The sequence below is a fragment of the Anticarsia gemmatalis genome, chromosome 17 (assembly GCF_050436995.1).
Source record: "Anticarsia gemmatalis isolate Benzon Research Colony breed Stoneville strain chromosome 17, ilAntGemm2 primary, whole genome shotgun sequence".
Taxonomy (NCBI): domain Eukaryota; kingdom Metazoa; phylum Arthropoda; class Insecta; order Lepidoptera; family Erebidae; genus Anticarsia; species Anticarsia gemmatalis.
The window spans coordinates 9,738,575-9,764,202 of NC_134761.1; the positions used below are offsets into that span (position 1 = coordinate 9,738,575).

General features: G+C 33.0%; 2 protein-coding genes across 3 annotated transcripts in view; one reads left to right on the forward strand and one right to left on the reverse strand.

Moving 5' to 3' along the window:
* The window catches only part of LOC142979826 (synaptic vesicle glycoprotein 2B-like), a 35,603-nt gene extending 24,061 nt beyond the window's left edge, over positions 1-11,542 (forward strand). The window contains exons 8-10 of the mRNA XM_076125014.1: positions 5,077-5,351; positions 9,491-9,618; positions 11,363-11,542. Of these exons, the coding sequence (XP_075981129.1) occupies positions 5,077-5,351; positions 9,491-9,618; positions 11,363-11,412 (453 nt within the window). The 3' untranslated portion in view covers positions 11,413-11,542. The remainder of the gene's footprint in view (positions 1-5,076; positions 5,352-9,490; positions 9,619-11,362) is intronic.
* Positions 1-25,628, reverse strand: part of LOC142980068 (zwei Ig domain protein zig-8-like) — a 505,717-nt gene that overhangs the window by 198,086 nt on the left and 282,003 nt on the right. The gene's annotated exons all lie outside the window — the stretch shown is intronic.

The window sequence follows — 25,628 nt, forward strand, 5'->3', positions numbered from 1 at the left end:
AAACTTTCGATACTCGTCAGTACTGACTGTAAAGAATCGCGCTATAGTTTGTTGATTTTAGCTGAATTCGCTACCAGCTACATAAACGACCTCGACTAGTATTGTAGCTATTTAGACCGATCAAAGTCGCAAATAGGCATGAAATATTGACTCTCGCGTCTTCGTCAAAATGCAATTAATTCGTCTCTCATAAAGTGACAAATATTGTACTGTTACCTATAAGACAAACTTAGTTAGGAGTTACCCAAATGTAGCACTGTATACATATTTATGTCCACGACTACACCAAAACCGTTTGTAGCTACAATAAACATTATTTTACTTACAACATCAATAAATATAGGAACCAACGTGGAATATTGATTCGATATTAGCATATTTAGTTTCATAACATGAATTGACTTGCAAAATAAACATTTCAAGGTTCCGTAATTTTGTGCCTCGGGCGTGCCTTTAGGAAAGTAATAGAGGCTTTGAAACGGCCTCGACTTCATCAATGGGGTGTTGATAGTATTATGCATTCAAGTTTTACTCAACTGTAAACTTCATTTGAGTAGTCTGAATACATTCAGCGAAATGTACGAGTACGCGGTTGTTTAGTAGGAGATAGGGGTTTGAAATTTAGTTTAGAAACTTGCAATGTGAATTATAATAGTTTCTGATTTAGAAGATGATAGCAAAATGAGCTTGAAATTGATTTGGCAGAACTTAATTTATAAATTTGTCTGTGGTAGCCCGATTACTATTAAGTATCGACGAAAATCTAATCAGCGCCTTTAGCGGACGTCGTAGCAACTATTTTGCTGTACATTTTAAATATCAACCTCTCGATACTCGATGGTACCGATTGTAAAGAATCATGTTACTGATAACAGGTTTTATTTTTATATAACCGAGCGATTGAATCCTTATGAAAGTGTTACACCTAATAATACAATGGAATGAAAATAATCGTGGAAAATAACCTACTATAATATTTATAAGAAACAATTACTATATAATACTATGTATGGCTCATCGTTACGTCGAAATTCTTGAACAAATTGACAGAACTAACATCAATCTATATGATTGACATTTTCAGATTCGATATTTTTTTATATTCATTGATGATTTATATCGGAATAATCTAGTACCTACTAAATCCTAACGAGACATGGATGGAAAAATTATACAGTTTGTTTCTAGATATAAAATATATATTGGCTCCTTATACGTAATTGCGAGGCACTGAAACAATATCGTATTCATTAGTCTCGTATTGACATAGCTTTTGGAAGACATAAAAAGTGATTGCTTTGGAATATCTGCAACCTTGTGTTCATCAAGAAAGATACATTAGACACTATCGAGATAAATTATTCAAACAGTTGTTATTTCGTAAGTCTAGAGTAATACGTACAATAACATCAAATATTTGTTTATACTGCCTGTGATTTACGACATAATTCTTAGATTTAAAGATACTATAACATTCCGAAGGTGTGACAAAGCAGAGGAATTTCGTAATATACTGATTTGAAGCAGTGTGATCTAGTTAAATTTGTTTCGTCATCATCTTTGTAGAACATGATGTGGTTGTAAGATGATAAAGTACTTTTTCATCATCAATTTTCTTGTTGTGATTATGTTAGTTGCTTTTTGTGTGTCATAATTATAATTTAATTGTATAAAGGAGCCATATGATTTCTTGTGTAGTGAAATAAGTATTGTTTGACATCTAGTTGAAGAGAAAATTTTCTCATTATGTCAAGAATCATATAAGTGTTTAATTGGTAAAATATCCTGCCAAGACTTTTCATTTCTTGATGTTAATTAGTCGCTACATATTGATTAACTAGTATATAAATAGAATAGAATACACAGGACCAGCAGGTAAAAGGTACAAATATTTTCAATTAATTTTTATTTTTTTTGAAGCCAACTCCCACTCTAAGAACAGCTCATGACGTGTCGCGCGGACTTTTACAAAATACAAACGTAATTGCCGAATATATCAACTAAAAACGACAAGTTTTGATTAAATATAAATAAACAGACCTGAAAACAAGTATGCTTTAGATAAAATTTATATCGAACGTTCGAAAAAGTACTTTCGGTGTGCCACAAGGCATTAACTCGGCCCTGTGTTCAGTCATTCAAGTGTTAATAGTCGGCTCATACACTCCATTTTTAGAATAGCTCCCAAATGTGTGCGTTTCAATCTACAAGTATATTACCCTTTTGAAGGTCGAGCAATTTCCATTTGAATTGGAGATAGTTTTAGAATTTCTACGTCTATATTTGAGTCTATTTCATCAAAGATGTAACTTTGATCTGTCTTTTTCGATTTAGAATGTTTTCTGGAATGTTCTAAAAGATGTCTGGCGGAATTAGTGTTTGTTGATCCATAGTCTTTTATAGTCTTATTTCTACGTTGTGGTCTTGAAAGATACTATCTATATCTAAATTTAGTAGCGTTACAAAGGGAGTGTAGAAATATTAAATTTAAATTCGCCACGTCAAAACCGCCGGCTTAATTACACAAAAGAGGAATAAACAACATAACTTTGCATTTTCGCTGTGATAATAATACCATAAATTCTGTTAAATTTATATTCATGCCATGTCAAGAACCGTGTAAACATATTTATCAAGAAATAAATTACCGTTAGAAGCTTAGCAACTACGTTCGTATTTAATTAATGTTTCGAACATGTATTGAGGCGTAATTTCACTTAAACGTACGTATACAAACTTCTCGATATTTTAAATGTCGGGCAAACGGAGCACGACAGTTATTGGAATCAGATATTAAGTTGAAGACATTCTATTTTAGAAACTTAATCACGGTGAATTTATTCCCGAGCTTTGTATATTTAGAAGTCAAAGAAGCTCGACGTCATTAAATAAAATCTTCCATTATCATCAACAGATTCTATTTTGAGAATATTGAAAATAACTTTAACAAAAACAAACAGTAAGGTAAATCGTTGTTGATAATTAAATAAGAAAATGTTTCAGTCTTTTGAAAATATGGAAAAAAATATTGAGCTGACCTAGAAAAAATGTGCGGTGTCATTGGATTGAAGCCTTGTAGTGCTTATACTAAATCAAAATCAAATCATTTATTCATTTAGGTCAAATATTGAGACTCATGATAGTCATTACAATTACTGAATCTACCACTAGCTCGGAAGGGGTCGCTTATGAGAAGAGCTAGCAAGAAACTCACGGCCACTCTTTTCAATCGCCAAAAGATTTACTATGTGATACAATAATTGATCATGCGAGGAGCTGCCAGCAATCAGCGACAGAAACGCAGCAGAAAAGACAAACAAAACTCCTTTCACGCTAAGAAAATACATATACTTAGGTTCGATGTTACTCAAGTTATTTATCGTACATCTAAGCATTCCCACGAAAAGCCTCGTTCCTAAAACTCACATGACGACAAGTTTAACATGAAATCTAATTATACGACTACAACCCTTTCTTCATTCGATTTGCGTGTGAAGGAGCCACAATCTTTTTTATTTTATTCTTCAAACTTTATGTGGGTACTTGCAAGACATGATTTTATGTGTCCTTATTTGATTATTTTTGGCGACCGGGTTATGAGAAAGTATAAGTTTTATGTCATTCTTGCGTCCGAATATTTATTAGGATAATCATAACAGCCAATTTTGCGATCGCTACAGCAACTTAAATATGTTTTGTATCACTGGTATAAATAATTTCCTTACAATTATATAAAGTTACTAGCTGACCCGCGCAACTTCGTTTGCTTCACATAAGAGAATCATAATTTTCCCCGCTTTTGTGACATTTTTCACTGGTGCTTTGCTCCTATTGGTCGTAGCGTGATGATATATAGCCTATAGCCTTCCTCGATTTTTCTAATCGGACCAGTGGTTCCCGAGATTAGCGCGTTCAAACAAACAAACAAAACAAACTCTTCAGCTTTATAATATTAAGTATAGATTAGTATATTATTATTATTATTTATTTATTCCAAGTGACAAGACTCATATCGTGTTAGTAACAGTATTTCTTACATCTATGTTAGTATTCCTATTCTAAATTACCTACTTACTATACATGTAATCACTGCTGCACGCTCATCACCGAGGTGGAGAGCCTGCAGCAGCGATTAATAAAAGTGCAGTCAAGTCTGCTCGCAATACAGCACAGGATACTGTTGGGGCTTGCCCGCACGCGACGCACCAGGGAAGCACATCTTTTTCGCATCGTAGCGTCAAAACAGTCGATGCGAGCTTCTGCAAACATCCCTGATGCACTGCAGAATCGAGGCAACCCCACCAGCACCCTGTACGCATTGTTGTATTGTACGCGAAGGGCGTTGTACGATCTTTGCGAATAATCTGCCCACAGGCTGCACGTGTAAAAAGATGTGCAATATGCACGAAACAAGGTTTTTTTGACCTGTACTGAACAACGTGCGAACCTGCGAGCTATCATATTAGCTCGGACCGACAACGCCCTTCGCTCTCTCTCAATGTCCTCATTGTCCTTGATGTCGGAGGTTAAAAGATGGCCTAGGTATTTGAATTTGTACACTCTTCTAAGCAGTGCTCCATTTATGTTTATGGGAGGTACAAATTCAGGGCCCCTTCCCCGGGCAGCAAATATAAAGCAGTATAGATATTCTTTTTTTTTATTTAGAACAAGTTTTCGATTAAGCAAGCGTCGACCAATTTTTCAATCCGAAAATTCTAAGTGACGAGCATGGTATATTGCAATTTCCTCTCCGTCAAAAAATTCAATATTTGAGCTGAAATATACACCAGCTGAAATGTGGGTGTACCGAAATATTGAAATATTTTTGAAAACACATGCACTAATCCTGAAAATTAATCAAGTAGGATATTTGGAAACAGCCAATCTTGGACAAAAATCAAGAGTGCACGGTCTTAATACCTTTTTAGCGTCGCGCAGTCGAGTAAAGAATGTTTACTTATGGCCTCATTTTTTTCGTTTTTACATATTAAATTAGTAAGACTAGAAATGTAAATAAAAAAAATAATAATGTATTTTTTTTCTTGTGGACTTTTGATTTTCACTTTTTATTTTCAGACAAAAAGTGGCCGTGAGACCTACATTAACAGTATAATCATCGGCTTCGTATGCTTGCTGCCTTATTTCATCACTGGCGTCCTAGTCAACAGGGTCGGCAAGAAGCCTTTACTCATCGTCTCCGGGATCATAGCTGTTCTTGGATCTGGTAGTCTTCGATGGGCTACTAATAAAATTGCCATCGTAGCTTTGTTCTCTATAAGTATAGCGATCTCACAAGTTATGCAGAGTCTTAGCCAGGCTGTGATTGTTGAAGTGTTTGGTACGACGACGAGGTAAGAAATCCTACTAATATTTTATAGTATTATTTTAAACGCTTAAATATTATTTGTTACGTTGACTACTGAATAGACTTTGATAATGTGTAGCATGGATATAGTCGAAGACCCAAGGTCAAAAATAGGGCATATTCTACTTAAATCGACCCACAAATGGCTGGTTTGTAGAATGAAATGCTATGACCGAGTGAAATGATGCGGGTCGGCAGTATTAAAGAATAAAGAATTTGATACAATTAGGTATTCCACAAGGGTCTATTTTAGGGCCATATTAATGCCATTACACTTATAGGTGTCACGTAAAAGTGAATACCATTTCCAATATTCTATCAAAATATTTACTTCTTATATTAACGTTTCAAGCAAACTGATACTAGATTTTTCTCAGAAAATATTCTAACACTTTACTAGATTCCGGGCAAGCAGCCCGGGAAACGTGTCCGGGAAATAGCGATATTTTCTAATACATTAGACTAGAAAAAACTTTCAGCAAAATGTGGGTGTAAAAGTAAAAATTCATGTCTGAAAATATACAAGTGTATCTTTAGGGAAATCAGACGTAGAGTTATAAATGTTACCTATAAATGCGAGACTAACTAGAATAGGAACTATGTCTGTCTGTCTTTTGGACTTTTACAGCTAAAATGTTGAACGAAAAGAAATAAGAAAAGAAGGAAGTAAGAAAAGCAATAAACAGATACATACGTATATAATATCACGCTTTTCGAACCTGAAAGTGTAGGCAGAGGAGCAGGTATGAAATATACCAATAGTTCTCAGCCCGACCAGGAAATCGAACTTAAGGCCTCATGATCAATAGTCAAATACAGCGAGAACTGCGCCACAGAGGCAGTTTAATAATACCTAAGAACAGATAATATTCGTAAAAAGAACAGGCTATAAGCAAAGCTGCGGGATTAAGCTAACTATAAGTAAATCAAAACTACAAGCTGTTGAAAAGAAATGAAACATTTCAGAATAGTACTAAACGTATCGATATTTATTTAAAAATACAATCTGTACCAAAATGTAGATGCGATATATTGGCCACTAAAAGCTTTCAACTATTTTTTGTAATATTTGAATACTAACAGCCGAATATCTCTTGAAACGTTTACGATTCAATAGAAACTGTTTGAAATATACTTTTATTGGCTGATATTTTAACTCTTTCCAATATTTTAGGAATGCAGACTTATATGATTGTAACTGGCTAAAAAACTTTAACCACACTATTGAAATGAAAACGATCCAACTTTTATTCGACACAAAAATCGCTTCCTAATTAATATTTTTGCTTTGGTTGAACTCGGTTATAAGGTAATGTTAAAAATGCCTTATGTAATACACGCGACATCAAACACAAACAATGCAATCAAAGTGATACGAAATGTTCACGACCACTATAAATCAAAGAAGTAAAAACATAAATTGCTAAAAACTTTTACCTCAGAAATGAATGACATTCAAAACAAGATAAGCCATATTATGATATCAATGCCACAAATATAACATTTTCAAAAACATCTTACTTCAAATATTTATCCCAACGACGTCTGCAATTTAAATTCAAATATTTTACCAGCAATTTATATCGAACTCCATCAACGCAGCATTACCATTCGTTCTAAATAAGCATAATAAATAATACAAATTCAGCTATAAATTACTTAATAAGATAATTAAAAGGGATTCGGTTCGAAATAACTTCTTAACTCAAAGGAAAATTAATATCTCCTATTATAAATAATACAATAAGTAACCGTTGCTGATTTCATCTGCCAAGTGAAGAGGGGAACTGATTTGTTAGTCTTAACGCCAGATGACAATTTATTTAATTATTTAAAGTCCAGAGTAAACCAAAAACAGACACCACTTTTCAAAGTGCTATGCATAAAATATCTAACATTTAACACGAAAATAACTGGTATGTCGATTCACAGGCTCAATATTTGTAGAGATTTGAGAGGCAGAGATGAATGATACTGGTAATCACACTAGGCTAGTGTGGTAAGCCGTACTGATCAAAATATATTGAAATAAACATACCCAACCTCGCATACTATATAGCACAACATACAAATTTCATACACACCCCATAATGGGTTAAAATGTTGTGTGTATAGACATGGCACACTGAACGACTTTGAAAATTTCCTTTCTGTTCTTCCTGCTGCCTTTATTTTAAACCATCTTTGATTCTTCTTTTGTCATTTATCTCTTACTGCGTTTTTTAAAAGACAGAGTAAATTACACTTTATTACAATGATATAAAACTGTAAATAGAAAACCACAAATACTAAAAGCTCGCGTTGATTTCATTGTCTGCTCTCGTGACCTCGATATCTACAGTAAGACAATTGACAGTCGAGACCGATAGCTCATCGTGATCTCATCTAATACTATGATACGATTCATAAAGCAACCTTGTGCTGCAAAACTAGTTGATTTCCTATTATTTATTGTAATACCTTTTTCAGATTTGTAATTCTGAGCTAGTTTTATAGCCTACTCTGGTTATAAAGTTATAATCAGTAGTTTCTTTGACCATTAGTCCAATTTAGATATCCTTATTTTTGCTTTTTGCTACCTGATAATTGGCTTCTTAGTTTCCTCTTATGCCAAAACTTTAACTTTAGTCCTCGTGAAAACATTGCCTGGGATAAAACATTCCTATGTATTGGACTAGGTTATTAACTACCTTTGTAACAAATTTAATCTGAATCCGTACTACCTTTGCGGCGTGATTGACCAACAAACATTTAACCAAACTTACAAATATTCAAACTTTAGTATTTTCGTCGATAATGTAACAGTATGGAAGTAACCGATATCTTTTTCTATTGGTTTATAAATAGTTTTTAACCTAATAGTACACTAGGTACAATTTTACATTTCTAGTATTTCTTCATACCTAAAATTTAATCTCAATCGAAAATTAACATCAAAATAATCGTATGAAGCCGCTGAACACTAACAGTACAGATGTTATCTGCCCCATATTGTCTATTTCGAGACTATTGAAGCCCATTGAAGCGGCCCTTCACGTTGAGACAAAGGACCAATAGATACAGACCCATTGTTTCTTATTTTACACTGAGATTGACGTGAACAGACTGGCATATTTGGTTAGAAACTGAAGGTCTTTTTTGGTGAGTTGAATTAGGTTTTTCTCTTGTTTTTGTAGACAGATAATAACGTAATTGGAAAGCAAATACGAGAAGATAATCGATATATTTTTTATGACATACATAACCATTTATTGTCAAAAAAATAAAGTAGTTACTTACCTACTTTGATTTCGTAAGAATGATTTTTTTTTCAGGCTATATTTATTAGTATTAATTCCTCTTTTTTCCGCTACTGCAAATTTCAGCTACGTAAAGCCATCTTAAACTTTTTTTTATGGAAGTAATTAGCTTAAACGTGTTCTAAATGAACACTGAACCATTATCGTAGATAGGCTTACCGTTACCTAAAGACACGTTATTAAAACTCCCTTCAACTCGATGTGTGAGAATTTCACATCAATACCGTCACGCGTATTATGGCCACCGTCCGTTTTTTGTGTAACTACGCAGAAACACAAACAAAAAGTTTTTTTCTTTCCAACACCATGTGTTTGACCTCTTTGCCATACGATCGACGGGTTATTGATTAAACGGCCGTACCGAGTTATATTGGAGGTTTCGGGGACCCAATTTTTGTAGCTTTTAAATTATAACAAACAACGGGAAAAGTTTGAAGGTTTAAAAAAATTTGTTCTCATAATTTTAATTGATTGAAGGTAGTATTTGGCAACATAATTTGCACTGTACACTTTTGAACAATCAGCATCGACTATAATGAATAGAAAGAAAGACAATAGGTAACTAGATCTATGCTTGATCTGTTTTAGTATTTGTTTTTGGTTCCGTTAGTTACCTAAATAGTTAGGACATTGGTAAATTAATGCCAACTATAACACTAACGTTTTATTAAATTTCAACAATATACATATTTAAACACAGAGAACAACATACATATCTTAAAACAGACAAAAGATACTCTTAATTAAAAGGGTTAGATACAATAGTAGTAATGTAGAAACTACTGGTAATTTTTTGAATTGATTTTAATTTCCATCTTTTTTCCAGGACTCTAGCAATATCTATCATGATGGTCAGCGGTCGTGTCGGTACCCTGACGGGTAACATCAGCTTCCCCATACTCCTGGACATGGGTTGTGTTGTTCCGTTCTTCACAATCGCAGGACTTATGGTTGGTAAGTATACCTTCATGATAAACTTTTAAAATTATTTTCTTCATGTGACTGCTTTCGTGGCGCAGTGGTTGAAGTCGCCACGCTGCTACCGTTGCGTTGAGAGGCCGTGAGTTCGATTCCTTCATGGAATTATTGGTGGGATCCACAAATAGTTGTTTCGGGTCTGATTGTACTTTGTGTTCGTTGCTCGTATGTTTGTAAAAGTCCCCGCGACACAAGAGCGATTCTTAGTGCAGGAATTGTCTTATTAAATGAGAATGTCAAAATATCAAGAAAATAATATCGAAATCAGTATTGAGAAAAAAAGGACTGAGAGATATTAAAAGCCAAGAGATAAAAAATATAATACCAAAACCTATTGACCTATAAAATAAGTTATTGTAACAACTGTAAACAGTCATGAACATGTTATTATAAAGAATAAAGAAGGCCAAGATTTTACAAAGGAACCTATTAAAATTGTGCCACCAATATCAAAAGGTTACAAGTACAAATCTTGTCGTAAAGTTTTCAACCTTATTTCTATTAAGGCAAAATTCAAAATCGTGTACTAAACACAAAACCGATATAGTTTTACATCGCCTATCGATATGAGCAGCACATTAATTAAATTTCACGTCAACCGCACGTCACGCCAATGGGTTACCGACGTGTTACTTATTTGACGTTTTTGAGCTGAAAATACCCTCACTATACCTGCTAGCTTCGGTAAACTCAATATTATGTGGCCATTTGCAAATTTTGTCGGTAAAACTGTCGAGCATTCGATGTGTGGGTTCTTCATTGACTACATGAAAGGCTAAACTCAATAAACCTGGTTTTAAAAGGGACAGGTTTCCTATTTTGTATTCAACTATTAATAGTCCAGGTTTCAAATTTAGACCATGGTTTACAATTTTGCTGCATAAAATATTACAGCTCCATTTTCTGTCTTTATAGCTTTGATACTTTTACCTGCGAAACTACAATTTTATACTACAAATAATAATAAATTTGAAGCAGGTTTCATAATAGATTCATTAATTTGCCGGTTTGGCGTATTATAGCGGTATTTTTGTGCTTTTACCACCAAATCTTTCTTTACCTTATATTTTCCATCGCATTTACGATACATATCTGAAATCACTTTTGCGACACCGCCATGATTTTCTGATAATCCCACACCATACATCTCAAGGCTCTTATGCAAAAGAGCATGGTAATAAAAAAAGTTTTATAAGCTATATTTCGCTGTTCCCGGAATCCGTGTGAGGTTGCGTGCGTGCAAAAGTAATTGTATTTGACTTTATTCTCCAGAAACTTTCTGTTTTGGTCTTAGAAGATGGAGCAAAACTTTTATACTCTTAGAAACAAAGAGATATATGTGTATGTTTCTTTGGTTGAACTGAATACGTAATCGAAGATTTACCTCTGATATATGTAACTGTATTTTGGTAGCTCTAGGTGTTTTTATTTGCTTTCTCTTCCGTTCATTAATCCTGTCTAATGGGTGGATTGTGTTCTTGGTTTTCTTTTTTTCATTTTGTTTTATTGTCTTCAAGCCATCAGTGGATTGTAAGAACATTCTATTATACGGCATTTAGTTTATTTGTTCTATTTAGTTTGGTTTTCTTACTTTGAACTCTTTAAAGTAACATTGGATGATTGTTAGACTCTAAAGCATTTATTTTATTTGTTCCTAAACTATTCCCTCTTTCATTTTCTTTTCTTATAGTTTTGATTAATGCATATTTTTCTTTTTCAGTGGTCACAATTATATTTTTCTTATTACCAACGAGAAAACAACAGAGTTAAGTATAAAGTAGTTGAAGAAGAAGAAGAAGATTCGTTTTCAATTATAATGTTTTAAATGAAACGTTAGGGAATACAAATATTTGTAAATATGTTGTACATTGTTATTTATAAAAATAAATATTAGAAATTATACATGAATTTTCATTTTTATTTTCAGACCCTCTTTGAAACTGTAAATACCAAAAATTACATACTCTTTCAGGTTTATGACAAATCAATTAAAAATAAAAATGTTTCTTTATGTATACTTATATTTTTTTTAAATAACACTCTTATTAGCAAAGAAATTATACATTAATAAATAAACGCACAAAACGCTCCAGAAATAGCAAACAAACAAATTCTCGAACACGACAGAAAGCCAGCTATTGGACAAAGAGAACTAAAGGCTGCGGAAACAATTCCTTGTCAACTTGACGACTGCAAAGTACACAATTAATACTCCCGCAAATGAAACAATACCGACAAAAGATGAAATTAACAAATAGAATTATTTAATACAACCACTTACTTGCATCTGACATACTAATTAGTTGTTAGGGCTGTCTGCTTGTACGTGGAATTGCATTTTTAATAAGATAAACCGACATCTAGATAGTCGTAAATGTAGAATAATATGATAAAAGTATGGTAAATACCATCAATATCGTCTTTTGGGTATCCTGGGTCGGGACAAAATGTATTTTCTGAGATTTTCTGTTTAAAAAATTCTCAGTGATGGCCCGGAGTTAAAAAGCTGAGGTCTTAGACCTCCGTGCCTCGGAGAACGCCGAAATCGGCCAGGAAGACATCATCATCATCATCACATCTCATCGTCTTTTGAAAATATTTGCGTGATAATTTGAACACCTATAATTTGGATGCTAGAGGAGTTTAGAGAAAGCGTTTGCCGAATAATGGGACCGCAGAGGATAAAATAAAATTTGACAGATTGTGAGAATGCCTTTTAAGTTGTCTGTTTGAGTGTACTCTATCCTGTATTTTTCAACCAGCTAAAACTGTAAGACGCAGTTCACGGTTTAGAATTAAGCGATAACCTGCTTGCAAGATAAAGTGTCGAAGTAACTCTGTCGAAATTTCATGTGATAAGCTTTATGATCGTTAGCCAGAATTTCTAAATGGAGAAAAATGTATCTACTTACGTGATGCAAGTAATATTTATTGTGTTCTAAAATGTTAGATTATTATCTATATTATTATCCATTTACTTAGTTTTCTACATAAAGCTTTTGCCTACAAATGATAAATTGTATTAATGATGCGGAACAACGATTATTCATAGTAATAAATTATTTACAATGAATGTAATGATTAGTGGTAATTCTGAGTATTGCCTTTGTTATGTTAATGAAATAAATCAATGGCCTTTGTGTAAAATACTGTATAAAGTTACAATTTGAACTAGCTCGTATTGTATTTGCTAATTTTGAGTTCTAGGTATATTGTATATATTTTAAATTCTTTGAATTATTTTCAGTGAATTAGAATATAGTCCATTTCAAATTTGTTTTCTTTTTTGTATAATTCCATGTAGTGTACTTACATTATTGTAGTATAATTACAGTAATGGGTTTAAAAAAAACCATTCCATGAATAAGACAAAGCCTTATTTCAGTCTTTGTTTTATAAAATATAAGAAAGAACTTTGTGACAGCATGTGGTTACAACCAGCGTAGCTTGCGCCAAAACGACAAGTCCAGAGTAAAATGTATGTTCACGTTAACACCCATATAGCATTTGGTATTTAACATGCAACATAAAAGTTAAGTAAAAAAATTACCATTGTATATATTTTTTCGAATAGATTGACTATTAAAATATAATTTTGAGGTAAAGGAAGTATTGCCATAATCAAATTCAAATTCAAAATATCATTTATTTCGTAAACTTCTTACAAAGTATTTGAAATAGGTCATTGTATATTTTGTAATATATGTGTAATCGATCAGTTTGTCATATTTTTTCAACGGTTTTGAGAAACCCATATGACATTAAAGACTTATTACATTCCATTCCTTTCTACACAAACTTGATATTTACCCATACTCCAATATAATTATATACCAATATATTTTTATATCTATAAATAACTTTCCAAGTATCATAATTTATTATTTGTGGGCGTAGGCGTGTATTATCGACTTCTTACAATATTTACATAAGAAAGTAATTCTACGTATATCGATAAACAGACATAATAATATTAAATATTATGTTATTGTAGCGATTTCCTACATTTGGTATTTTGCTGGTTTTGAGAAATTGGTGCTTAAATTTCAATATTAAGATTAGTTAATTGTATGCTAAGGGCGCTGTTCAGTTTACGTAAAAAAATACCGATGGATACTAAATTCTCAATGGTGTTGAAAATCTTGCGTTTGAATATAAGTTTTCGGTTGTTTCGGGAGATACATTAAAAAAGCTGTTGTTTGTTATAGACCTTTATGTTATTGTTGCAAATATTTACTAAGTTCACAATTAAAATTATATTGGTAGGTATTAAATGTATTGCTGCATAACTTATAGGGGCAATAAATAAGATTGAGGTAAAATATTGGATTGTATATATTTTTTTAAGGAATAAACCAAAGTATATACTATTGCATAATATGCCATCACTTGTGTCAACCCTACTACAATTATTTATCACGTGTGACATCGTAAGCTGCGACACGCTCATGTAAATCGAACTGTTTTATTGATAACGTAATGAGTATGCCCTAGGGTTGTCCCAACAGTAGGTATTCAGTGTTTGCTGCAATTACGAAAAAAACTATCTTACAACTGAATCAATAATAACAACTGTATACCGATAAAGATAACTGAATCAATTTCGTGCTCTATAAAATATTGTATCTAATGTTAGCATAAATATTTATATTATTGAGAGTAAGAAGCATCTATTAAAAATTTAGAGTTAATGTCAAAATAGTATAAAGTGATAAAGTGCACATGCTTTTAAATAAATTTTACTGATAAATATTATAAACGCCAAAAATACAAACTAACAAAACCAATGGCGAAAGAAATATCAGCTTTCGTGAGTGTTATTGTCCCTAACTAACAAAAGCCATATAACTATACTCCACGTTACCAATATATTTAGTTGCAATTTTAAATACTTTCCTGAAAAAACAGCCCTATTCTGTAAACCTTCACTGCTGAATATTCCATACATTGGTTTTGTAAATATACGACACGACCGGGGTTTATGGCTTCAACGATTTACGAATCGAACTGTTGTTAGAATAATACCTTCAATTTTGCAACCTACAATATGTATGGGTGTTGCGGTGGCCGGAAAGTGAAGTCAACTTTTGGGATGGAAATTTTGGTGTTTCATAAGGTTTTGTTTTGTATTAGGATTTATTTGAGTAAAATGTTGTAGTTTGTTTTATTAAAATATTGTTTTTTGAGTGGTCAGTGTGATATAACTGTCGTAGATTGATTTCAAGTGAGTTTTTGAAGTGTCCGATTTATCAGTCGGATAGACACAGGATGAACTTTTTTGTTACCAATATAAAAACAAATCCAGTTTTATAAGGACACATAGCCGAAGTTTTAAGTCATATGTGTATAATTTTTAAATCTATTTAATAAAATAAAATTAAATTACAGGATTTGTGTGACATTATACTATTTGTAGACTTCAAAATTAAGTTACCGTGTTAAACATCAACGGTTTCGAAGTAATGATTCCTAAACAAAGATTAGTAATCTGGTAATTTTCTAAAACAATTATAGTTTAGATTTTCTCTAGTTTACTATACTTAAATAGCAAGAAAAGTCATAACTATAGTCCCAACAAACAAAACTACAAAAGCTTGCACTTCTAAAAAATTCATCTCAGCCGCCCGACCAAGGAACATCGGGGCATCAAACCGCGTGTATAATTCACGAGACAAACTGAAAGCACTAACTGTAGTGTACTGGACAAACGTATAAATGTATAAATAAAAAAGAACAATGTGTTACTAGGATTTAGATGACTGGAGTCATAGAATCGTATAGTTTTGCTGTAAGATATAATTTTTTTATTGAACTTTATTACATGCGAGTAGGCAATCTTATCAGTAAGTTAAACAATTTTTATAGTTATATACTTATTAAGAATAATTTTGACGTCTGTATCGTATTTCCTGTCTGATTTGTTTAGAAGACTTAAAAACATGCGTATGAGTATTTAGGTAATTAGGTAAGACTTCAGTAAAAGGTATTTATAGGGTCAAAAATATGAAATATGAGTTAAAATTATAACAATTTTTTTCATTCAAAATTATAGATATAGCTCTCGGCGGCTCTTATACAAAACGAACCTTCTTAATAAAACCATCCACTACTTTGTCGTATTACCGTCTAAATATAAAAAGTACAAGCAAGTTGAAGTTTTCTTCAAACTTCAAAAAACACAAATAACAAAAATGACAGCAAACTACAAACAAAAAACACCACTTATCACACAAACTTCTGCAATTGTATCCAAATGTATACAAACAGCTATTTAGTGTAGCAATTTAAATGTTCAGTCAAAACTCGTTTATGGCGGGACACGACTGATGACGTTCCTGTGACGTCATTAGTCAACGTCACGGGTGACAGTTGAAAACAATAACTTAGTCGGTGGAGTTTGAGATTCATTTTGTATGTTAATTTGTTTGTAGCATGTATATGGATACGTTTGATATTGTAAGGTGTAGAGAATACTGAGTGAGCTATTTTGGTTGAGAGCTCAACATAAGGAAGTTTTGATAGTTCTAGAATATTGCTGAAGAGTCTGGAAGGACATACATTCATTGTTTGGTTTGGCTTCTATTTCAAGGTTAAGTAAAAAGTTTTAGTGACTATCACATACAATTTAGTGACTATCATATAAAGTTTTTGTGACTATCGTATAAAGTTTTAGTGACTATCGAATAAGGCTTTAGTGACTATCGTATTATTGTTGGTAGTTTGGTGTTCGGTGACTAGTGCTACATGCTGCTTTGAAGCTCCTAAACGAATCAATCAATTTTGGTGAGGATAACAGAACTAAAGATGCTTTGATAGGTGATCACAAACAAAGCATCATAAACGATAGCTAAGATTTACCACAATTAGGTTCTCTATCATTCCTTTCAAACAGAAAAAAAATCACATCAGATTATTTTTATTTGTTTACGAGTTTCGGATAGATGCACTTTTATTTTTTCCGTCTAGACTTAAGAATCATCTACTTTCTGTATCTTTGGCTCAAAAAGCTGAATTAATCAGTATCTACCAAGTTGTGCAACTCGTAACAGGTTTAGCTGCAGTTTCTGATACATAACATCGGCCAACACAATCAACCGATGCTCTTTGCCACTACTAACTTGTGCGAATTGAATTAAATGGCGTAAATCAGTTTTGTACGGACTTGAAATAGATTTGCTTTTTAGTAATTTGAACCGGACTTTTCTCTTAGAATTCAATAGAGCGGTTTTGTATCACTATGGACTATCGACAACCGGCAAGCTTTCGACTTAGTGTGAAAATCTGGGCAGCGTCTCCAACGTAAAACTCTTGATACTGGAGTACCAACTGTAGAAAGTCTGTAGTTATTAACACATAATTTTGATCTTAACTGCTAAAGCTACTACTACTGCTACTTAACATTCGAAAATATTTTGAAGTATTTTCAAAACTCGACGCTTAAATTTAGTAAAGTATTGTATATTTTCCAGCGACTTCGAATTTTATTTCTTGAAAAACAAAAACAAATATTTTTAAAGGACAACAACACTTTAGGAATATCTCTACGGATTATCTGCCCGCGTAGTTATAACTAAAATAGCATACAGAATATTTTCTCCTAGGATACACTAAATAAAAGTTTGCCTTAAGAAAACACGTTTTCAAATTGTCTTCCCAAACCACAATGCACAAATCTCTACAATAGTCCATCAGTCTTAATAATAGTCGTACACTTTAGTCCACAATAGAAGCTCGTGTGAAGATAACATACGACTTTACTGTTGTATTCACTAAATAAGATGGCCGAACATTTGTCAACCGCTGCATTTAGTAGCGGAGAATTGCTGCAATTATAAGGAAAATATGTGTGTTGAAGTGATAGGTTTGTTAAAGAAAGTGTTTTTTAGTGCTGCTTTAGTGACTTTTGTAAGTCTGATTACATTGTAGATTTAGGGTTTAAAATAAAGTGATAAATAAATACATACTTAAATAATTTACTGAGGTAGTATTTTTTCTTTACAGTGTTTCGTGACTTAAACGTGCTTGTAGAAAAAAATCAGGTTCAAGGCAAATTCATCAGACCCTTCACATTTCAAATTCCGTGTAACTGTGATTTCTGCAAGCATATTTTGTGTATGACTTCACTAAAATGTGCTCTACATAGTTGAAAAAAAGGAATATTAAGGACCTCGATACTAATTAAGTGATATTTTTAAGAACAGTTGTAGTTGTAGTATTAAATAAAAAAATATAAAGTTGGTAAACTATTCAATATGTATAATGCCCGTCACGAAAGAAGGCGAAGACACGAAATAACATTAAGATCGATGTTTTCCTTGGCTATTTGGGCTTGTACTCCTATGTGTGCAAGCTACTTAGGTGCAGGCCTAAGTAGTCATTTCACCTTCAATAAGACAAAACAAAAAACTGCAGCAATTACAAACCATCTTCAACACACACTCTTTAAAATATAACCATCAATCAAGCCCACTTGAATCGAGCTCAAACAAGCGAAGCGATTAATCCACCTCGTCTCAATCGGTCGATAATCGCACGTTCATATTACGCCTCGAACTGAAGGCAGCTATTAACCAACTTGTTCTTAATAATTGGTTTCAACGCTTTCTAGGGCTTAGTTATGTAAATAACGAGGTTTTAAAGGAAATTGGTGCTTAGATTTTCTGAGACTTGAAAGTTAGTATTAAATTTGTTAATTTAGATCCGAGTGTTTTTTAAACTTAATCTTTCAACTAAAATTTCATTGTAACGTTTACCCACTGTTGCATCACTTCTTAATAAGGATCTGCAGCGGTACAAGAAGCAATAATTGTGATTTTAACTGAATGAAATTGCTTTACAGTTGAATTGAATGTTCACGATCCTGCTACATTCTATCAACAAGTCTTTAGCGTCCATATTGTAATTCAGTTTGTTATCTATCAATGTGTTTATAATAAAATCTCTAACTTTACTCATGAGTTTTTGTTCACCAATTTAAAATAATAAATTTATTTAGAACGGACTTGGTACACAAGAGAAACGGCTATGTAACTCACAAGTTCAAGTTTCAAATTGCTACCCAGACAATGTCATTGAACCTGATAGACGAAACAGAAAATCACCCAAAAAAGTTTAATATAACACCTAAAACCTTAACGCAGTTACTAACTTAGTTTGTCTCGACGTGAACCGAGTTAGTTACACTATCGTCACAAGCAAAAATACATTTTATTGTCCTCTAGCAGTGTCCGGCAGCAGTGGCCTGTTTAACTGAACTGCGCAGGAGATTGGCAAAACTGTTAAGGGTGTGCAGCTGACTGCAATTTTTCACATTCATTCTCTAAAGCCGGTGAGATGGCATTCCGCATCAACCAGGGATAAGAACAACTCGCGGAATCGGGCTCATTATGCGCTCTCTGAATCTCTAACTAACCTAACTCCGTAATCTATACTATAATAATATTATAAAGCTGAAGAGTTTGTTTGTTTGTTTGTTTGAACGCGCTAATCTCAGGAACTACTGGTCCAATTTGAAAAATTCTTTCAGTGTTAGATAGACCATTTATCGAGGAAGGCTATAGGCTATAGATCATCACGGTACAACCAATAGGAGCAGAGTAGCAATAAAAAATGTTACAAAAACGGGGAAAATTTTGACCCATTCTCTTATGTGACGCAAGCGAAGTTGCGCGGGTCAGCTAGTCACTGATATTTCTTGACTGAAAACCTCTCCTGCCTACTGTATTCAATCTCCTTATAACAATAAAACTTTCATTTCAATGTTTTGTTAAACGTAGAAGTACGCTTATAAACCTTAGTCTTTATATACTCGCTTGTTACTGTACCAAATACAGCTTTAATAAACACTAAGACCTGAGTAATTCAGTTTCGTAGTTAAAACTAGCAGCACAGACCAAATTCGCGTTGCTTTGAGATCATAAATTATTAATATTCGAAACGCTTTGATGTATTATGTATATTACGCGTTTTGATTGGAGAGTCACAAGGCATTAGTGAGAGCGAATCTAGGAATAGGAGATTGGATAATCAGTTTAGATCGAGTAAAGTTTATGGTAGTACTAGCTTCTGTTAGCAGTTTACTAGAGTCTGACCTTGTGGTCTATCTCAAGGTAAAATGTCTAAACTAGTAATGCAGTTTAAATATTTGATTAAGCTATTGGTGCGTAAAAAATCAGTTCCGTCATTATCAAATTCGCTTTTGTAGTTTTAGCGTGATTTAGTAAAAAGCGTCAAAAAAGATTGTATCCATAATATTAGTAATATAATTAGTAAATAATCAGATTACTACGATTTTTGAGTATTAGGTAGGTATATTTTTAGTAGATTCATCCCGATTCCAAGAACACTCGTTAGAAACAAACAAATCCTCTGTAATAATGAAATAATGTATAATTCCGCAAAATTGTGTTATTTTCATATGCCAACGGTTGATTTACTCAGAAAGCCGGGTTGATTACAATTAAATACAACATTTCGTCAATTACTTTGTTATTTCCAAGTAATAAAAGTATCCATTGTCATTTTCCAAATATTTAATTGCTACTGAGAATTTTGAACAAGAGAATTATAACACTTTAATAATAAATTTACCCAAAAACCGCAATGGACAGAGCTTTGCGATAATTACATTAATTGAAAAGAAGTAGGATGCCAACGTGTCATATGAGGAACTGCAACCCATAATTCAATGTACAAGACGTGTCAAACAAAAATATTATCGAGTGCAACTGGTTCAGAGTATCTTTAATGACACATAACAGTTAAATCCAAAAAAGAAAACTATTTAATTATTCCTATCATTACTAAAAAGCTAGGAAAGGTCTAATCGGGATCTATAAAAGCATGATATTTTTTTCAATACAAATTCGGTCGGCTACTGGGCAATTCCTATATTTCTTGTAACAAAACAAAAAAAAATCTTCACAAATTTCTTCCTAATAAGGGAGTCTATTGTCTTCTCTACATGTCACAATTTTATCAAAAGTAGCTAGTTCGTAAGGCCAGCTTTTCTTAGGCCCATCGCCGTCCCTCCGCAGATGCCGACATAAATACTAAAACTTAATAAATACCGAAATAACGGTACCCAAAGTCTTCTACATAACGATGAAGTATGAAAGGTTGGTGTCATTCAAATTACCCCATAGAGCCTACCTCGTTACGATATGAAGGGATAACTGAGATATATAGACGTACAAGGACCCTTATTAAAGATATATAGCGGGGCACGGCTTGATCTATGACTTATGGACACACTTTCACATGGACTGTGATTTTTGGAGTATTCTTCATACTTGGGCAACTTTGTTGTGAGTATATTTTGTGGGTCTTTTTTGTTTACCAGTTCTGCAGGATTAACTTTTTTTCTTACCTAAGTTTGGTTAAGTTCATTTTCAACGTAAAGTACCCCTTAATATTAACGTAGTACCTTTAATTTGTGTATAATATAGGTATAAGTGTTATAGTTATGTATCAGACGTGGTAGTCTAATTTAATTTATGTTAAAATATTTCAGTTTAGTATGGTAAGTAACAGTCATATTAAAAAGTTAATTATATTATGTTAATTTAGACTAAGTTACATTATGAATATGCCACACTGTCGCATTGGGTACAAACCTGTAAAGATAGTTGTAAGGAAGATAAATAAATAAATAAATAAATAATTTATTGGTAGAAATTGATGTGGGATTGAAATGCGTCAGAAGAATCTCAAATTTGGATTTACCATAGGGACTACAATTATTTCAGACTATTTTGTTTTAAATTGTGTTGTGTAGTACGGAAAAGCATTTACACTCGTTTACCCCGATATACCTACTTTGTGGACTAAACCTGTAGTCAATCAACCCGAACTAAAACTAAAACGATCCAAATTAATAATTTCTTCACAAATTTTACTTACCACCACATTTTGTCCGATTAACTTCCCCCGCATTCTGAAAAGGTTTGAGTATATCCTTACTAATCTTTGAAACAAGTCACCAAGCAAATACATTTAGTGACCAAATAACCAACACGAGTATTGACTGTGAACTTTTGCTTGTATAACGCGGTACACCACATGTTCAATACGGTGGCCACAGTCGGCCGTTCCGCGGACCAATATCAACAGAAACCCTTTACTTAGTTTCTTTATCTGATGACTTTGTGGACTGTGATAGTTGGGCAAACAAAATGTGTTATCATACCTTTGCAACCTGGAGTCAGCTTGCGGTTACGGCCAGTGTAACCGGCGCCAAAACTTGAATCCTAATCCGAATTTTCCTATAGAATTAAAATTTGTTTTGTTCACTTATTTTCTACCCGAACTACAAAACAGCCATTTCCGCCTTGTTTGATTAATTTACTCATGAAGATAATTGTTAAACTACCGAGTTTACTATAAGTCATTGATTATAATAAGAATAACTGACTAAGAAAAATATTTATTGTTAGGTAAATTTTAAGACCTACAAACACCTGTTAATACCGTTACAGAAAATATATGACAATTTCAGTAAAAAATTGTCGAACTCAATGTTAATATAAGTTAAGAAACGGACCGTAATTGAATAAAAACAGACACTTTGACATTGTGTCAGTATGTCTAATAAAGAGCTAGAAACATTTATAACAAAACCTACTTTTCTTAGTAATACAACTTTCTCAGAAATGCCTAGAAAACATCAGACGCTAAAACTATAAATCCGTCTTTGAGATAAATATAAAATATTCTTTGTGTGTTTATACTTTCTATACGTCCCCCAAGGGGCGTAGCTTGAAGATGTAATAAAAAACGCAAAAGACACGTCATATTTCTAAGACGTCTTGTTACTCCACGTGAAATCTTCACAAAGTCAGCCTCCCTGAAGGATAATAGAATTTCTCACGATATTGTGTAACATTTGCAAAGGATTTTTGGTATTTATGTTAAGTTCTTTTTTATATATAGTCAGTGGTTCAAGGATGTTAAGGTCAATGCCCTTTACACATATTTTCATTGATAATTTTTCATAACACTTACATCACCTGAAATCGATATTATTTACCTGCCCACTATCTTTCTAAAAAGCCACGATATAAAAGTTAGGTTGAAAACATAAAAAAATACAGTAAAATTAAGAATCTGTTGTAAGAAACACAAAACGAATTGAGAATATGCTTCTTTTTCAAAGGCAGTCCAAATATGACGCTGAAAACTACGTTAAAATAAATACTATTCTCAAAGACCGTCTATTAATAACATTATTACCTGTACGCACATATAGCAAAATTAATGAATCTATTATCGACCCATGGATACATGGGGCTCCATGGTGTCCCTTGATGATAAAAGATTATTTATGAGTTAAATAAAGCGACTTTGAAACAAAATACCACTTCAGTAGCATCACGAACAAACGTGATCATTCTGAGATCAAAATAATGCTATTTTTAAGGATATTTCAAAAACTACCAAATCCAAATAAAGACCATATGGGAAGCGCCACCAAATAAATATAAGTACCGTTAAAATAGCTACAACCTAATAAAAAGTTATATGATAACAAACATTTGTAAATACAGTCAAATTAAAAACCTTCTTCTTTTTTAAAGTCGGCTAAAATATGACACTGAAAATAAAGGTAAAATAAACACTTATATCATAAACTTTGTTTCTACTATCGTTATTAATAACATTATTACCTGTACGCACATATAACAGAATTAATGAATCTATTATCGACCCATGGATACATGGGACACTATAAATAAGCTATCCCATGGTGTCCCTTGATGATAAAAGATTATTTATGAGTTAAATAAAGCGACTTTGAAACAAAATACCACTTCAGTAGCATCACCAACAAACGAGATCAAAATAATGCTATTTTTAAGGATATTTCAAAAACTACCAAATCCAAATAAAGACCATATGGGAAGCGCCACCAAATAAAAAAGTACCGTTAAAATAGCTACAACCTAAGAAGAAGTTATGTGATAACAAACATTTAAAAATACAGTCAAATAAAAACCTTCTTCTTTTTTAAAGTCGGCTAGAATATGACACTGAAAATAACGGTAAAATAAACACTATCCTCATAAACTTTGTTTCTACTATCGTTAATAATAACATTATTACCTGTACGCACATATAACAGAATTAATGAATCTATTATCGACCCATGGATACATGGGACACTATAAATAAACTATCCCATGGTGTCCCTTGATGATAAAACAGATTATTTTGGGTACAGGTGTATGCTTAATATAAGGGATCATTGTGGTGTTTGGAGATGAGAGTAAATAAGTGACGATATAATGGAAGTTAATAAGGGAAATGTATTGATGAAACTTTGCTTTTGTGTGGTTTTTCTTTAGCTTACGTTTGATTAGGATTATGGGTTTTTTTTTGTTGTCGGGTTGTTATTTATAACTGAAACTGTATTCTTAAAGTTTTTGGGTGTTGACGTAGAGTATAGATAAACTTTTCTAATTATGCGTAGGATTCAGGTACCTGTAGCACGATTTCCTATCACTATCGACGTACGACAACCGGCTAGCTATCGGGACATTTTGTATGAAAATATAATCAACGCCTCTGGCAGGCGCCGTGACACTATTTCTGGAGAACATTTTAAATGTCAAACTCTTGATAGTCGATAGTACCGACTGTAGAGAATTGCGAAAATCTTTATTTCTAAATGCGAACAGTACGTAACCAATTTTTTTCTAAAACATTTTTATATTAACATGAAATATGGGTCATCCTTTAAACTGGTATTGGTTAGTATTTTACCACCACAATGCATTTTATAATCCATCAATAACTATTACATAACAAAAAGTACAAAAAGCCAACGATCCTTTGTGCTAAATTGAAGAAGCCAAAAAACGTCCTGCCCCGATTAAATAATCCGTACCAAAATCTAGGTAATACCCCACGTAGGCTTGTCATAATAATCTTGAAAAATGCCCTAGAACGCGACGTAAATATCTTTCAGGAAAATCTCTAAACCTCCTTTTGGAAACGTCAAGAGTACAGTCGCCCTGAATAAGAAAAATAAGGTGGATAGATAAATAATACATGAATTGTGACCATTTGTCACTAGGCGTAGATAAGTATAACTACCGAGCTACGGTGTAAGAATGGCATAAGACAAAAGAAGTATAATACCACTTACGACCTTCTCAGTCTGAAGATGTTTCTGGTACACGCTCATACATAGGCATTGGTATTTATGTGCATCAGGCTTGTATTGTTTACGTAAGAGGGCAATAATAGTTAATGTTAGGTAGTATAACCGTACACCGAATGAAAAAAATATTCAACCGATTAGTTTATTGGTTTATAGTTTTTTAAGATGAAGTTTATTAGAGAACAAGTCTTGGTATTCCAGAATAGCATACATTTATGTAATTAAAAAAATCTATTAGATAATTTTCCATCAAACATGAGGCGCTAATAGTCATTAGCCGGGTCCTGACTAAGCGAGCAGCCTCGCAAGGCAATATCTAGGTCTCTTTTCTTTCAGATCGAAATGAGCGGGACAGAGATATTGCCCCGCGAGGCTGCTCGCGCAGTTAGGACCCGGTTATTTGCAATCAATGGTTAAAGCAACCTTGTTGCGAATACTGTATACAAATGTGGCTGTTTGGTACTAGGTTTTTGCAGAGCCTTTAAGAGGAAAAGTTACATCAACTAAAATATTAAACTTCAGTCATGAGAAAAGTCTAGTCGCAAATAAAAAAAAGACGTAAACTTGATCAATACTCGAAAGAAAGAAATAAACCGGAGTAGTAAGTTTCGTATTAGTTCTTTGTTTATTTTATCAACTAGTACTTACCTTTTAGAACCATATCGTAAATAACTAAACTAGAGTACTAAGTACCAACATTCGTGTCCCTGCGGCATTACCCATATTATGTCCTAAACATAACTTATATTGACGTTCTCCTAGATACACTATCACAACAGCCGGACGACGTTTTATTGAGTAAATAGATACTATAGTCCTACAACTT